The 15,338-nt window shown below is 51.9% G+C and overlaps 2 protein-coding genes across 2 annotated transcripts in view; both read right to left on the reverse strand.

Moving 5' to 3' along the window:
- Nucleotides 1-8,825, reverse strand: part of BLTP2 (bridge-like lipid transfer protein family member 2) — a 33,616-nt gene extending 24,791 nt beyond the window's left edge. The window contains exons 1-10 of the mRNA XM_077311778.1: nt 8,683-8,825; nt 6,862-6,991; nt 5,689-5,738; nt 4,426-4,585; nt 3,897-4,015; nt 3,674-3,734; nt 3,211-3,391; nt 1,828-1,954; nt 1,082-1,206; nt 108-175 (exon numbers count right to left, since the gene is read on the reverse strand). Of these exons, the coding sequence (XP_077167893.1) occupies nt 108-175; nt 1,082-1,206; nt 1,828-1,954; nt 3,211-3,391; nt 3,674-3,734; nt 3,897-4,015; nt 4,426-4,585; nt 5,689-5,738; nt 6,862-6,991; nt 8,683-8,753 (1,092 nt within the window). The 5' untranslated portion in view covers nt 8,754-8,825. The remainder of the gene's footprint in view (nt 1-107; nt 176-1,081; nt 1,207-1,827; nt 1,955-3,210; nt 3,392-3,673; nt 3,735-3,896; nt 4,016-4,425; nt 4,586-5,688; nt 5,739-6,861; nt 6,992-8,682) is intronic.
- A 2,369-nt stretch (nt 8,826-11,194) lies between these two features.
- Nucleotides 11,195-15,327, reverse strand: SDF2 (stromal cell derived factor 2). The gene is made up of 3 exons (XM_077311788.1): nt 14,986-15,327; nt 13,740-13,936; nt 11,195-12,287 (listed from the first exon to the last, which is right to left on the reverse strand). Exons 1-3 carry the CDS (start codon nt 15,149-15,151, stop codon nt 12,000-12,002), a joined length of 651 nt encoding a protein of 216 aa, XP_077167903.1. The 5' UTR covers nt 15,152-15,327; the 3' UTR covers nt 11,195-11,999.
- Between the last annotated feature and the right edge of the window lie 11 nt (nt 15,328-15,338).

Consider the following 15,338-nt stretch of genomic DNA (forward strand, 5'->3'; position numbering starts at 1 on the left):
GGGGGGGGAGGGCAGACAGTGAGAGTTGTGGCTACGATGAAAGAGGGGCAGAGAAGCAAATGCCAGGCCCCCTCCCTCTCCCGCTGCCACATCCGGGCCCTGCTCACCTGCAGGCTCGCTTGAAGAGTGTTGAGACACACGATCCGCTGGCGGCTCTGAGAGAGGAGCAACCCGTCTGGAGGGACGAGAAAGGGGAGAGGCAAGGCTGACTGGCGGGGCATGGGGGAGCACTTCACCTCCCCTGCAACTTCCTCTACTCAACAGCCTCAGGCTGCCCACCGTTAGAAAGCTCAGCTTCAATACGCGGCCCCTCCCTGCCCTCTGCCAAGATCGCCTTCGCCAGCTGTCACCCTTGGTCTATGACCTAAGAAGCCAAGATGCTGGCTGTAGCTAAGGACATAACCTTTCACGGGTGACCCCTAGAGTCATCCCTCAAGGAAAGAAATGTCTGTGAACTTCTAAGGTGGGATACGAGGATACCCTGAGATTATGGAGACCAGTGATGGAGACCAGTTCTCCTGGAGAAAAGGGCTGCTTTGGAGGGTGGTCTACATAGCATTCTACTCCACCGAGGTCCCTCCCTCTCCCAAATCCTGCCTACTCCTAGCTCCAGCCCCCAAAGTGTCCACCTATTTCCCAGCCCAGAGCTGGCAACCCTGGGTCCAGCGAAAGAGGAATATTCTTAAGAGGACAGGCTTCGAACCACCTCCTTCCATTTCACAGGGAGGTTTTGAGGATGGAATCCAGGTTTGGTAGGTCTAACACATGTCCGGGGACCATGGAGATTCTCGGTACAAGAAGAGGAAGAGGTAGCCAGAAGGAAGGAATCCACTAGAGCAGGGGTAGTCAACCTGTGGCCCTCCAGATGTTCATGGGCTACAATTCCCATGAGCCCCTGCCAGCATTTGCTGGCAGGGGCTCAAGAGAATTGTAGTCGATGAACATCTGGAGGACCACAGGTTGACTACGCCTGCACTAGAGGATACTCCAAAGGAGCAAATGGAGAAGAACGGGGAAGAGCCAAAGGGTTTCCTCCTTCTCCAAGGTTCCTCCGTTCTGGGCCCTCCCCCTCCGCACTTGCCTTCTAGCACAACCTCAACACTCATCTGAGGCAAGTCGCAGGTGGGAGTGAAGCTGCGGAGGGGGATCTGATCCCGGTCGCATTGAGACACAAACTGCAGCCGCTTTAAGGTCCATGTGAGGTGCCTGCAGAGAAAGAGACAAAGATATGGATGCGGTAGCATCACATCAGCATCTACCTGTTTGTCACCCTCCTGCCATGACCATTTGGCATTTTTATTCGTTATTTGCAAGATATCGACAAGGAGCCAGCTGCCAACATACAGTCAATTGTAAAAAAGGGGAATCAGGCCTGAGAAAATTCTAAACGCCCGTACCCTGCTTTATCATTTGGCTTTGCTTGAAGACTGTGTAGGCTAATTGCTGCATTCCCCTTGGGAGACTGGACTTGCAGGGGGGGGGGGCTGGAACGTTATCGGGGGAGCCTGGCCCTGGTCGACTCACCACGAGTGATGTCATGGGTGCCTTCTTCAGTTGGGGCGTGTTTAGGGCTGTCAGGGGGCGGGGACTCTTGGGGTTACATTGATCCATGTGTTGCCTATCAAATCAGTTCCAGCAAGATCATGAGCTTTGTAGCGCTGCCTCAATAAACAGCTTGTGCTGCTGGAGCCCAGTGCGTTCATTGGGAAAGCTGACGGGGATCTGACACTGAGGCAGGCTGGAGGGGGCCTCCCCAACTCATTTGCACTGAGAGGGACACGGTACGGGGTCTGTGTGCCCGGACACTTCCCCAGCCCCTCCTCTTACCGCTTTTGACTGTTCATGGAAAGAACCACGCTGGTGTTCTCCAGGTCCACCCTGACCCCAGAAGGCACGTACTGCAGGCCAGGCACGCTCATCAGCGATGATTGCGGCTCTCCATCTTCCACGGGACCTAGGGATGGGGAAGGTGCAGGTGAGAAGCTGCAGTGGGAGTTGCAGCACGGCCCTTGCAGGGAGCAGCGGAGCATCTGCTTTACATTAAGAAGGTCCTAGGCTCTGTCTCCAGCATCTCCAGTCCAAACACTCTGGTCACAGGCGATGGGAAGGACCGCCAATGGAGAAGCCCAAAAGGGCCGCCCACTACCAGGCAGAGCTGTCCTTGACGCGTGAACCAGGACAGGCACAACGCAAGTCAGATCACCAAGAGGTGAAAGTGAACTGCAGAAAGCAAATCTGTAGGCCTGGATGGATTTAACTCCTCCAGGTGCAGCCAGGCCCAGTTCTCTCAGAGCTCTCTCAGCCTCGCCTACATCTCGGGGAGGTGGGGGGTCCATTGTGGGAAGAGGAAGACAAAGGGGTTTGTAAGCTGCTTTGGGATTCCTTTGGGTAGTGAAACGTGAAATTGCCCTCCTCCTCCTCTGCCCCTTGGCCATGCCCCTGGTCAGAAATGCCATTCCACCAAGTGGCTTTAACTCCCAAGAGGAAGGGCATGAAAACCGTCCTGTTATCGTACTTTGGCATTCCTTCCCCTGCCCAACAACTGCATTCACCTCTGTGGAAGGGGTGCCTGCCTGCTGCTGGGCTGATGCCCCATCTCCTGGGGGCCTCCCCATCCGCTCCTGTGGCAGAACTCTCCCAAGCCCGCTGTGGCCCTTTGCAGCCCTGAAAGGCCCACTGCAGCATCATGGGTGGTGTCTTTTAACAGACCTTCGAGCCATCGCAGTCAACCCAGACTGGCAGCAGCTCTCCAGTGTCTCAGGGGGAGGCTTTTCACAGCCCCTCCTGCCTGACCCTTGCCACTGGGGGTGCTGGGGATTGAACTGGGGACCTTCATGCACTCAAAGTGGATGTTCTGCTGGCGAGCCACAGCCACAGCCCTTCCCTTTGGGCTGATCCTGCGTTGAGCAGGGGGTTGGACTAGATGGCCTGTATGGCCCCTTCCAACTCTATGATTCTATGGTTCCCCTAGCTCCTGGGCTCCTGGTCTGCTTTCTGGCTCCTTGAAGCTAAGCTGCTGGGGTGGAGATACTGCTCCGCTCCCTTCTCCCCTGAGCTCAGGAGCCCGGCTGCCCTTCCCCGCTTCCCGGAGCAGCCAGCCTGGCTAAGCCCCTCAGCCCCTGGCCAGCCGTCTCAACGTGAGATGCAGCAAAGTGGCGACGGGTACCTCAGCCCGCGGGGAGGAGGGGCCGGAAGGGGGACTCTCCTGACCTGCGTCCTCTCCGGGGCTGCCTCCCACTCTCCAGACAAGCTCGCTGAGGAACAGCCCCTCGTGCAGCTCGGCGTGGGTGCCCCGGACCCTAACGGCCATGCCCAGCAGCCGCTTTTGGCTCATGCAGACGTCCAGGGAGACGGTGAGGGCCAGGGACAGCTCCGCCAGGCAAGCTTCGTCCTGCGGGGAGAGGGGTGCACGCGTCAGGGCCCACCCGTGCGCATCAGCCCGGCCCCCTTACCCTCTCCCCACCCCTCCTCCAAAGCCAGCATCCCACAGGAGAAGCTTTTGCAGCAGACAGCCCAGAGTGCCCCACGGGGGCCCAGAGCCCTCGTCATCTCTACTTTCTGCTTGTGAGGACAAACTGCGGAGGTGGACTAAGCAGGATCCGGAAGGCTTCATGAGAACAGTGGCGTCGGTCGCCAGAATCCGGCACCGGGCTTTCTTTACCCCCCATCTCACCTGCTGGCTGCTCTTGAGCACCTTGCTGTTCACTTGGCCGAAGGTCACCTCGCAGGCCACGCTAGGAGGAGAAGGGAGGTTCCGATCAGCACTGGGGTGTGTGTGCAGAGAACTGCATCCAAGTGGGGAGGCCTGGGGAGACAACGTCCCCTGCAAGGTTCCTCCGCCCCTGGCCGGTCCCCACGGCATCATGACAACGTCCCCGCCCCCCGACAGGACTCACCTTTGCCCTTCGCAGCCCAGGAGGAGGCATGTTCTTGTGATCTGGACGTGCCACAGAGACTCAGAGGCCGCCACGTGCAGGACCATGATGTTGACGGAGTCCACGTGGACGGAGAAGAGCTAGGGGCGGGGGGTGAGGACAGGGATCTCAGCAGCTGAGAACCGTCTGGAAGGAACCCAGGCTCCCCCCCCCCCCAATGCCCCAGCATTCCACTGGAGATGCCTGCAGACCCATCGGTGGGAACGCAAGTGCCTTCTGAGTTATTGTCACTCCCTTGTCACCGAGAAGCCTTTTCTGTTTTGACGGTCAGCGGCAAGTCAAGGCAACAGAAAAGCTTCAGGTTGGCCAGGAGTCTGAGCCCAAAGACTTGATGGGAGAGGACAGTCGCACGCTTGCTCAGCAAAGAGCGATTTGAGCCAATGCCGTTTCTCGTCATGGCTTGAATGCTGAGCAGGTTGGGCCCTGGTTCAAGCTCGGGCGAGAGACGTCCAAGGAAGGGAGCCTGAACCGCCCTCCGAAAGCACCCTACCTGGTTGAGCAGTCGCAGCAGAGAGGGCCCGAGGGACAGCACCTTGCTCTGCTCTGCATCTTCCTGGGCTGGCACCTTGAGCGCTGGCGGCTGAAGCCCAGGAGCCTTCTGGAGGTCCATGCGGACACGCACTTCTCCAAAGCACAACGCCAGGTAGCGCCTGCGCGAGGAGCAGAAGGAAAGAACAGCCATGGCCACCTTTTCCCACCGCGTACACAATCGCCTGCCAAAAGGCGGGGTCTCCATGTGGCTACCCAGCAGCAGCAGCGATTGGTTTTTCTCAGCGCCTAAGACCACCGGTCTTCCCAAGGGGACCCAGAGCAGATTGTGGCGGTTGCCTCTCCTCCATCTTATCTTTGAAACAGCCCTCCAAGGGAGGTTAGGAGGAAGGGTATGCACCTGGTCTGAGGTCACCAGAGAGCTTTAATGATGGAGTGGGGATCTGAACCTGGGTCTCCTAGATTCCGGCTGGACACTCTAGCCCTGCCTCCCCTCCCCCCCCCTGCGGCGTGGTGTTGGCTGTGTCGGCCTGGAACGGCCGATTCGGACAACCCTGACAATGCCAGAAGGACCGCTGGTCCAGACCTACCAATAGCGCCTTGTAAAATACAACTTCAGGGAATGACAACCGTGTTCTCAAGGGAACTGTATTCCGTATGGCAATCGCCTGAGGTTTTCACATCTCCTACTAGTCTCTCCAGGACTAATCCCCAACTCACTAAGATGGCTGTGAAATTTTGTGCAATGGCAATCAAATCACGTCCAACAAATACGAATTCCTAAATTATTTTGAACAAATCTATTTAAAAATAATGTTATTAACTTTTCACTGAATATTATTCTCTATTTCCACCCCTTCTAAGTGCAACAATTTCTCCTTGATCTGTTTAGATGTTTTCTCCTGTGCTCAGTTATTTTTAGGCTTCTGCTTTTTCCCCTCTGTTTTATGAGCGGTTGTTGCAAGATAATTTCCTGATTTTAATTCTACGGTAAGCAAAATTTTTTGCATTCCATTTTGTACTTGCATTTTTTCGTATCACAAACTGGCTAGACGGCCGTAATAAATGAACTTGTCTTGGTATTCCAGATGGGCACCACTCGTGCCCCCAAATAAAACCCACCATACGCTGCAAGAGACAACACTCTGGAGTTGCACAGCAAACAGGTGAACATGGATGGTATTCTTTGAAGGTCAAAATTCCCAGTCAGGCTCCGAGCTGCAGCTCACACACAACCAAGCATGCTCACGGCGCAAATACTCACGGCAGATCATGTTTCCACAGCTTACTGGAGACCCAGATACTGTCAATTTCCTAAAACAATAGAAGCAGACCCTTTTGGTACATGGCATCTTTTGGTTTCACTGCTGCAGGAAACGGTAGCAGCTATAAGCATAGACAGTTTCAAGAGGGTACTAGATAAACATATGGAGCAGAGGTATCAACAAGTTAGCTCAGTGGTTCTCAACCTTCCTAATGCCGCGACCCTTTAATACAGTTCCTCATGTTGTAGTGACCCCCAACCATAAAACGATGCAAGTGTTCTTTCACAGAAATTAAACCAAAACTGACCAATGGCGTGAAAATCCATTGTTCATGATTGTATATAAATTGGCTATAAATTGTATATAAATTGTTGGGCGCCTTCAGGAGGAGTGACTCTAACATTGTAGAGAGTGATTAATTAGAAAATGACGCAATTTGGACTGTTATTCAGACTGTGTAAAAATCTTTACCCAATGTGTCTTGGTGTGGACGCTGGATTTTAGACGTGAGCCACAGTGCCACCCCTTTTCACTGCTGCAGCTATTAAAATGGTATCCGGGAAGAATTCTCTGGCATTGTGGATAATTTGGATCTCTCTTCACAATCTCTTGTGGCGCAGAGTGGTAAGGCAGCCGTCTGAAAACTTTGCCCATGAGGCTGGGAGTCCAATCCCAGCAGCCGGCTCAAGGTTGACTCAGCCTTCCATCCTTCCGAGGTCGGTAAAATGAGTACCCAGCTTGCTGGGGGGTAAACGGTCATGACTGGGGAAGGCACTGGCAAACCACCCCATATTGAATCTGCCATGAAAACGCTGGAGGGCATCACCCCAAGGGTCAGACATGACTCGGTGCTTGCACAGGGGATACCTTTACCTTTACCTTCACAATCTCTTAAAACGAACCTGACCTTCTTAATGATGGATGCACCAGTGGAAAAAACATTTTGGCTTCCCCTGTGCTGGACTCATTGCCAAGAAGGGGATGATCCAACCCATCTCGGGGACACAGGCACCAGGCCTGGTCTGACTTCACCGCATGTGGCAGCCAAGGCACAGAAGCAGGTTGATAATAGAAGCAACTGCTGTCTTCCACTTTAAAAGAATCCCCCTTCAAGAATTGCTTCCGAGAGACCTTTCCCAAAAAAACAAAACAAAACAAAAAACAGCACTCACCACAGTCTGCTGCTCCTCCTGGAACTTCAAGCTGAGATTGTGGATCCAGAAAAAGCCAAAAGAGCCGATCTTCAATTCTGCCTGGAGCCGCCGGTGGCACCAGCTGGTGACCAGAATGTAGAGAAGGCACCTATAAGAGGAAGAGAATTCAGTGGCTGGGCGGCTGCATCTCCTTCCGAGTATTGTCTTCTCCCTGTTCAAGGGTGTGGGGTAGGAACCTGGACAGGCTGTTTCAAGGCTCCCCAGCGGGACCCTTCAAAGGAGTCAGAGAAAGCGTCTACAAAGACCTCACTGGTAAGACAGATCACTGCCTAAAACGGATCCACTAAGGCAGGGGTAGTCAACCTGTGGTCCTCCAGATGTCCATGGACTACAATTCCCATGAGCCCCTGCCAGCAAATGCTGGCAGGGGCTCATGGGAAATGTAGTCCATGGACATCTGGAGGACCACAGGTTGACTACCCATGCACTAAGGATCACCTTAGTTATCCTAAAAGAGGAAATCGTCACCCCAATGACCAGCATTTTATGTGGAGAAAAGCAGAATTTTGCAGGCTGAAATTTAAACAACCAAGCAGCATTGATGGTAGAATCATGGCTCTTGCCTTGCACAGACAGACACATTTATGTTGTTCCAGCACAGGGTACAAGGATGCACAGGAGGTCCTCAACAGAAATTTCAGTTTGGTGCAATTCACCTGCCCAAAGACCTGGCTGGTTAACAGGCCAACACCAAACAGGAGGAGCACCCGTAAGACACAGAGAGACCTCTGCAAAACCAGACTGGTCCAAGATAAGCCAGAGCAGTGCCGAAAAGGCACCCAGCACATGCTCAGGAGCTCTCTCATCCATTTGTTTGGAGGGGGGGAGCATTCAAAAGAGAATGGGCTACATACTGAAACACACTGTGCAATGGGCAAAATTAGTAGACGAGCTGCCATAAAAAATTGCTGACACACAAAAAACAGTCTTGCATTTTGTCCAAAAAGGAACTGTATCACACAGAGAGGAATCCTCAAAGAAACCAGAAAAGAATTGTAGAGTTCACTAAAGAAGACCTGTTGACCCAAAATGGGTCTTTTTCGATTCACAACTGTCTCGGGTTCAATGGAATCTCAAGGCTCCTCATGCCCTCACATACGGTGCAGTAGGTTGAAGGTCCAACAGACCTTCAACAAGAGATCACCCCTCCACTTCCGGTGTGCTGAATACCCCCACCCCACAATCGACCATGTCCCATTACTGGCAAACATTTTTTTAAAAAAACTGTGAGCATATCTACTAATTTTGCCAGTTCAGTCTGCACTCACGTGTCACCCCTTTAAATATTTCAGGCAAGGAAGTGAGGGGACGTCTTGCATGCGTCCCAGGACACACACATGCACACGCACATATACACCCAACCAGCAAGGAAATGAAGCCTTCAAATCAAGCCACTGACACTGGAGGGCACTGGAAGGCACTGGAGGGGAGTGGGGAGCCCCAGGTAAGAGCCTGGATCCTCTGGGGCCAGGTGCCACACGGAGGGCGAAGACCCGTGCCACGTCCGGTCTGTCAAGCCGAGCAGGTTCGATGCCCTGGTGGACCCACGCCTCGCCAGACGCGCTTCATGTGCCCCATGCCAGGGTGGCCATCGTGCGGCGCTCCCGGGACCCACTGGCTGGCGTGAGGGGGACCCCTAACAAGCACCCCTGCGGGGCTGCACACCCGACAGGCCGCCAGGAGGCCGGGCAGGGGAGGCCGCGGTGGCCAAGCGGGCAGGCCGAGCAGGCAGGCAGGTGGAGGGACCCGGGAGCGGGGGAGGTGGGACGGGGCGCTCACCTGCCCAGGTAGAGGCCGCCCAGCAGCGCCAGCAGCGCCCCCAGCAAGGCGCCCAGCACCGGCGCAGCCATGAGCCGCAGCCGCCGGCCTCCGCCAACCGCCCGTCGCCGCCAGCGCCAGGGAGGGGCCGGCCGGCGGGAGCGCGCGCGGAGGGCCGCCCAGGGGGCGGGGCCAAGCCCGGGCAAGCCACGCCCCCGCCCGCCTCCCGCGCCCGGACAAGTGGCGCGCGGCTGCTCTGGCATCCTGCGCCAGGTCGACAGGTGCTTTCGCGGCAAGCGGGGGATCGCGTGCAAAGTTATTTATTTAAATTTCATCATTTATTAAATTTTATCTCGCCCTTCCCTTGTGGTATCAGATATAGATATATAAAATAAAATCATAATAAAGTTTGTTGCAGTTATTAAAATTGTTAATATTATTGCGCATCAGCCCCTTTAAAGAAATTTCTCTGCCGGGCCCCGGCGTGCCTTCTAGGTCCGATTTGAAGTCTCTCCCCGTTTGCAAGGGCTGGCCGGAGGTGTCTCGAGACCTGCTCTGGTAAATGCAGAGGCCTCTCCCCCCCACCCCGTTAAAAAGCCATGTCCCTTGCCCCCCACAAGATGCAACGGCTCCAGTTGCAAGAACGGTAAGCAGCCGCTTGTTGCCCTTTTATCTCCGCCTCCCCTGGTGCGTCCTGGGAAATGTCCCAGGAGAGGCAGACGGGCTGCTAACGAGGAAGCGGGGGCTTCAAGGCTGTGCATGAGGAGGGAGGGATTTAACCCCCCCCCCCCCAAATTAAAGAAATCATTAAAAGCTACTCATTGAATCAATGAAAATCTATTAACAATGGTCCAAGATAGAACATAGAAAGTCTGAGAATGCAAGAAAAAGTCAGGAAGAACTCATTGAGAAGTTTCAGGAAGGCTGTGGAATGTATTGCAACCACCACCACCTTTTAAAACTCCTGTGCACAGGTCTGGAGGTGTGCCAAGCAGAGCAGTCATGGAGGGCTCTCCTGTGCCAAGTCTTCATCTCCTGGGACATCCACTGGAAAAGCTTCGAGGATTTCTGGCTGTAGCTTTCATGGCTGCACTTCTCCAGATGCACATAAGAAAGCTGGCTCTTCTCCAGCCTAACAGACCACCACCCCCACCCCCAAGTCTCCAGAGGCCACCCACACCCACTCCTCAGAGCTTTTGCCAGCCTGGGACCTTCTGTCTTGCTCCCCAAGGCCAGCCAGCCAGCTGCCTCACACCAACTTTTGCAAACATTTTCAGAATTCTGCCTTACTGCTTGGCGGCCCCCAGGGTGGAAACACTGGTCATCTATGGCCTTGACCCCTGACACCTCCTCCACCTCCCTCCGCTGCAGGCCACTGGCCAATATTTTTTTGTTAGGATTGCAAATGAGTACAAGGGCAAGCAGTTCATCCTACATTTGTACAAAACTGCCAGGTTTGTACCTCCAAACAATTATTTAACTGGTGTGTGATGCAGGTCAAATGTCTGTTTGGTTAGAAATATGAAACTTAGAAAATGCTAATGTAACTTCTACAGGTAAGGGCACTAATGATCAAACTGTTCAACATCCTTGAAGGAAAATGTTCTCAGAACTGAAGGCTGCTGGAAGAGAGTGAGAAATCATGAATTGAAACGTACCGTTGGGAGTTCCAAACTGTGATGCTAAATCCAAATGAACAATTCAGTGCTCTTAATAACTTCAGCGTGCTTAAAACCTTACAAGGTGTCAAGTAGTTGTGCTAGTAGATTATTTTTAAATATATCATTCATTGAAGTGTATGAGTTACATTCCCATCAAGTTGCAACCCCTGATGGGGCTTTCAAGCCACGAGATTAAAAGGTGTGATTGGCTGTCCATGTAATGATCTTGGTCTTCTTTGGTGGCCTCTCTAATACTGGGTTGACCCTGCTTAGCTTCCAAGAATTGGCAAGACTTTTTATGAGGTTCAACAAAACCACCTAAGTAGTAAGCAACCTTACCTAATTCCCCACTGCAGAACAGATGTTATTTAAAAGGGACTGGGAGAATGATTTTTCCAGACATAATGGGAAAAGCTCGCTGTAGTTTTTAACAAGGGCAGCTCTATCAGGTTGGCTCCACAGCTCCAAAGATGCTCAAACCAGGTGCAGTTTGACACCCCTGAAAACTATATGCAGGGGACAGAGGCCCTCTCACCCTGGCATTGCTTTCAAAGATTTACTACACAATTACTGTTTAGTACTAGTTAATAGTTTGGCCCTTCAAGGCAAACGGTTGGTCACTGTATGAAAGGGGACAATGGACTATTGTTCTGATCCAGCAGGGCTCTTTTTATGTTCAGATCTTGGTGCACCATTTTCGGGTCTGGCATTGGCAATGCCTGTTTACTATAGCTCAGGTTTAAAACTTTCATTTATCTGTGTACTTTTAGTCATTTCTTTCCTACTATCTCCCAAAAACCACCTGAGATGGCTTATAGGCAAGTGAAGAAACAACAAAAGAATTAAAAGTACCAAAATAAAATAATCCTGCATTAAAATACCTTTTTTTTTTAATCAACAGAAAGCTTGGATCCCTGTTCAGCAGACACCAAAAACTCATACCTGGGGGAAGGGCATCCATAATAACATTTGTACAATACCTATCAGGTATTTCCAATACCTATCAAGCCTGATGAAGCAAAACAATTGTCCTGTGGGATTTGGCACTTGCGCGCCATCTTTAAACCAAGTTGGGGAACTGTATGCCAATGTAGGCTAATTGGGCATGTCACACAGCCACTTTATGTGGGTGGCAAATTAACCAGGTAGTATGTGCATGCCTAGCCCCATATGGAGAGCTTTATACCTCAGCAGGCATCACCATTAAATAAAAACCTAAGGAACACTGATGTACAGGAAAGAACTTCCAGGTCACAGGCCTCTTTGTCAGTTTTTTCAGATTAAGTAGCACAACCAGGACTCCTGCACGGCTAGCCACTGAACTTGGTGGGGAACTCAGACTATTCTTCTAAGGCTGACAGGAGAAATCAAAAGTGCTGTTAACAGCAAAGACAGTAGGATCGCTGTTTCCACTCACAAAGGAGTGTGCTCAAGCTCTCACGGAACTGTCAACGTGTCCTTTGACCACAGGTGTTTTTTGACGGCTGGTTCTTATGCACGTATGTGCCTGGCATGTCGGCAACAGAAGGTGAGTGGGGAAGGAGAACAAGGACAAAGGGAAATACTATTGGGTGGTGACAGAAGTCCTTCCTCCCATGGCAGGACATCATGCAGAGGAAACTGCATGCCCAGGTCACTCCTGCAGTTCAAGTCCAGAGAAAGGGTCAGATTTTACTGTCAGAGTTCTGTGCGGTGCAGTTCCATCTTCAGCAGCTCCGTGGGCCTCATGAAAATACCTTCCATTGCCTTCCAGTAGCTGTCCTGGCTTGCATAAGCCATCCCATGCACCTCTCGCTGGCCATGGATCGGCCGTCCATACTGTTCGCCAGTCACAGAAAGGAGCACGTCTGTGGAGGAGTGCTTGAACTGCACTTCACTAGCCTGATCCCAGTAGGGGCCACTGCATAGCACAATCCAGTCATCCAGGAAGTCTCCTTCACCATCTTCCCCAAAGGCACTGACCTCCTGGAACAGAGAATGGAATGGGTGAAAGAACAGCCCAGCCAGAACAGTCCCATAAGGCAAACCATGAAAGACCACCTTCCCAGCAACTGGCTTTCATGAGTCAACTGTCTCTGATCTAAAGGTATAGGAAGAGTTCCAGAAAGAGTACCCTAAGCAAACTCAGATTGTGTAAAACAAGTATTCTCCCCTCCACTGCTGACTATGAGGACATAACGTGGCTCAAGTTTTGGGGAGATACAGACACCCACTGGGATGAGTATGCTCCCAAGCAAGCCAATGGATGAGGGTGAACTGGTAGATGTTACATGCTTGAACTTCCAAAAAGCTTTGACAAGATCCCTCACCCCATTGTTCTTCCGTTCGACTATGTTATTGTTACTGCCATATTATTTTATGAATACTCAGTTATCTGTATTGTTCTTGTTTATGGAAACCGCCCTGAGCCTTTGGGGAGGGCGGTGTATGGGAGGGAGGGAGGGAAGGAAGACTGACTCTTGAGTAAACTTAGTCATGGGATAAGAGGATGAGTTCTCTCTGAAGGATTAAAAACTGGTTGAACAACACAAAATAGAAATAAAAGGACAGCCCTTGCAAGAGAGCATTGGTATTGGGACTGATACTATTTAGTTCGTTTAAAACTGATCTCTAACTGTGGGTGACAGTGTATTAGCCAAGTCTGCAGATGATGCCAAATTATTCAGGGTGATGAAAGCCAAAGAGGAACAATGCAGTGAATGCCATTCAGGGTAGACATGCATAAGGTGATATACACTGGAACAAAAATTCCAAACTAATGGAGTCTGAACTGGGAAATATCAAGAGGAAAGAGATCTTGGGGCTGTAGTGGACACCGTGAGGAAAATGTTAACTTGGTGTGCTCCATAAGTAAAAAAAGCCAAACTATGCAGGGAATTATTAGGAAATTGAAGGGAGGGGAGAAGTAGCTAATATTGTAATGCCCCTTTATAGCTCTCTGGTGCAGGTTCAATTTGAATATAGTGTACAGATCTAGTAATCAAGTCACATTGTGGAGCTGGAAAAAAATGCAGAAGACAGCAGCACTTTTCCTGTAGGGAAAAGCTCAAGACTCTGGGATTGTTCAAGAAAGACTTCAGTCTTAAATTGAGGGATTTACTGTCAGTGGATGTGGTGAGAACTACAAGCACGGCTTTAAAATTATATTAGAAAGAATCATGTGGCAGAGGTCCATCAACAACTCCTAGTCCTACTGAGTATATGGAATATCTGTATCCTCAGATGGGAAACCTCTAAATACAAATGCTAGGAGGCAATATCATATGAAGAAAGCCTCGACCTCTATGCTCTGTTTGTAAGTCTTTCAGGGCAAATGGTTGGTAGCCATGTGAAACCAGATGCCGGAATAGATGAATTACTGGTCGGATGAGACTCAAGCAGCTGGATCAAGTCTCCACTCCAGCCCGCCAGTCTCACCTGGTTGCTTGAGAGCGGTGACGTGAAGTGATGACTGTGCAAATTACGGCCTGTGTTGAGGTGGGTCAGCCTGATTGCCTGTCCGCACTTCACAGGGGTACCCCTTTCACACACAGTGGATGTCTTGCCCCGAACACGCCAGTAGCTGTTGCTGTCATCCATGGCCACAATCCCCGTCACTGACTGTTGCCCACTACCTGTGCCAGCCGAGAAAGCAGAAGTTAGTTTTGGCCTGCCACGCAGCACCTTTCCACCATGCCTGAAGAGTTCAGAGGCAGGGAGGCTTAAACTGGAAATATGCTGAGGATACAATATGTGATCGGCCCATGAAGGCGACTGTAAGCCACTTTGAGACTTCTTTGGGTAAAGAAAAGTGGCATATAAGAACCAACTTTTCTTCTTCTAAAAGTCATGGGTTAGAACAGGCTTTCGCAACCAGAGCTTCAAGAAATCCTGCATGGGAGAATTTTTAATATAGACGTTAAATTTGTTAAACATTTATTAGGTGATATGTCTACATATGGTGATGTAAACCTGCCCTCCCCATCCCCAAATGGCTAATGATGGGCCTGGAGGGGAAGGAGACAGGTGAGCACACACAGAGCTTTGCTTCCCAACCATATTCTGCATGAGTCTGCTACTTCTGGGGCTTCCCAAAGCCTAACAAATGTTTCAGGGGTTTCTCAATGGTAAGAAAGTTAAGAAAGGCTGGGTTAGAAGGTTCAGACCAGGTGGGGATGTGTGCCTTTTCCAAGCGAAGGAGAGGATGCTACTGAACAGCAATAAGGCAATGCTATACACTCACAGCAGCTGTCCCAATCAGTTCTCCATAGAGTTCCTAAGTTCCTCCTGGCCCTTGGGGGGGGGGGGGTAGAGTTGCCAGATCCAAGAGGAAAAGCTCCTAGAGATTTAGGGATGTAGCCTGGGGAGAACAGAGGGGCACAACGCCACCCTCCAAAGCAGCCTTGTTCACTGTAGTCCGGATAAGACCTGTAATTGCGGGGGACCCCTGCTCCCACCTGGAGCCTGGCATCCCTAGAACTTGCCAAGTGTCCTCTGGTGGCTACCCCAAACAAATATATGCTACTGCGCTCCCAGTCCGAAGGCAGGAGATGGAGAGGCGGTTTCCGCCGAGCGTCTCTGACTTAACAGAGCTCAAAAGGCGCCGCCCGGAACAGTCCCAGAGTTCCTAAACATGTGCAGAGTGCCCCGCTCATCTCTCCCTCCCTCCCCCGCGGGTGCCTACCGGACCCATAGCGGACGTCGTGAGAATGAAGCCGGACTCCGTGGCGCGCGTTCAGCAGCTTCACCACCGAGCCGCACGTCACCAAGCCGCCCCTCGCGACGCCCGGCCCGACGAGGAGACGCAGCAGCAGCGCCGCCAAGAGGCAGCGAGGGCTCCGAGCCGCCATCTTCCCTCAGGAGCGGGGAGGAGTGCCGGAAATGTAAACTCAGCGCAGCTACGGGACAGACACCACTTCCGGCCTACGGGGAGGCGCACCGGAAGTGAAACCGGGAGGGCACGCCTTTCCTAGAACAGCGAAGAGGATCGAGACCTCCGGTTGAACGCCGCCATTTTGGTGGCAATAGATGAAGGGG

This window comes from Paroedura picta, chromosome 15 (assembly GCF_049243985.1).
Source record: "Paroedura picta isolate Pp20150507F chromosome 15, Ppicta_v3.0, whole genome shotgun sequence".
Taxonomy (NCBI): Eukaryota; Metazoa; Chordata; class Lepidosauria; order Squamata; family Gekkonidae; genus Paroedura; species Paroedura picta.

Coding starts and splice junctions, on each gene's coding strand:
- SDF2 (XM_077311788.1), bottom strand. CDS start 15,151: ATGGCGGCTCGGAGCCCTCGCTGCCTCTTGGCGGCGCTGCTGCTGCGT. Junction 13,937..14,985: donor CGACGTCCGCTATGGGTCCG/GTAGGCACCCGC, acceptor CGGCTGGCACAG/GTAGTGGGCAACAGTCAGTG. Junction 12,288..13,739: donor CACCGCTCTCAAGCAACCAG/GTGAGACTGGCG, acceptor TCTCTGTTCCAG/GAGGTCAGTGCCTTTGGGGA.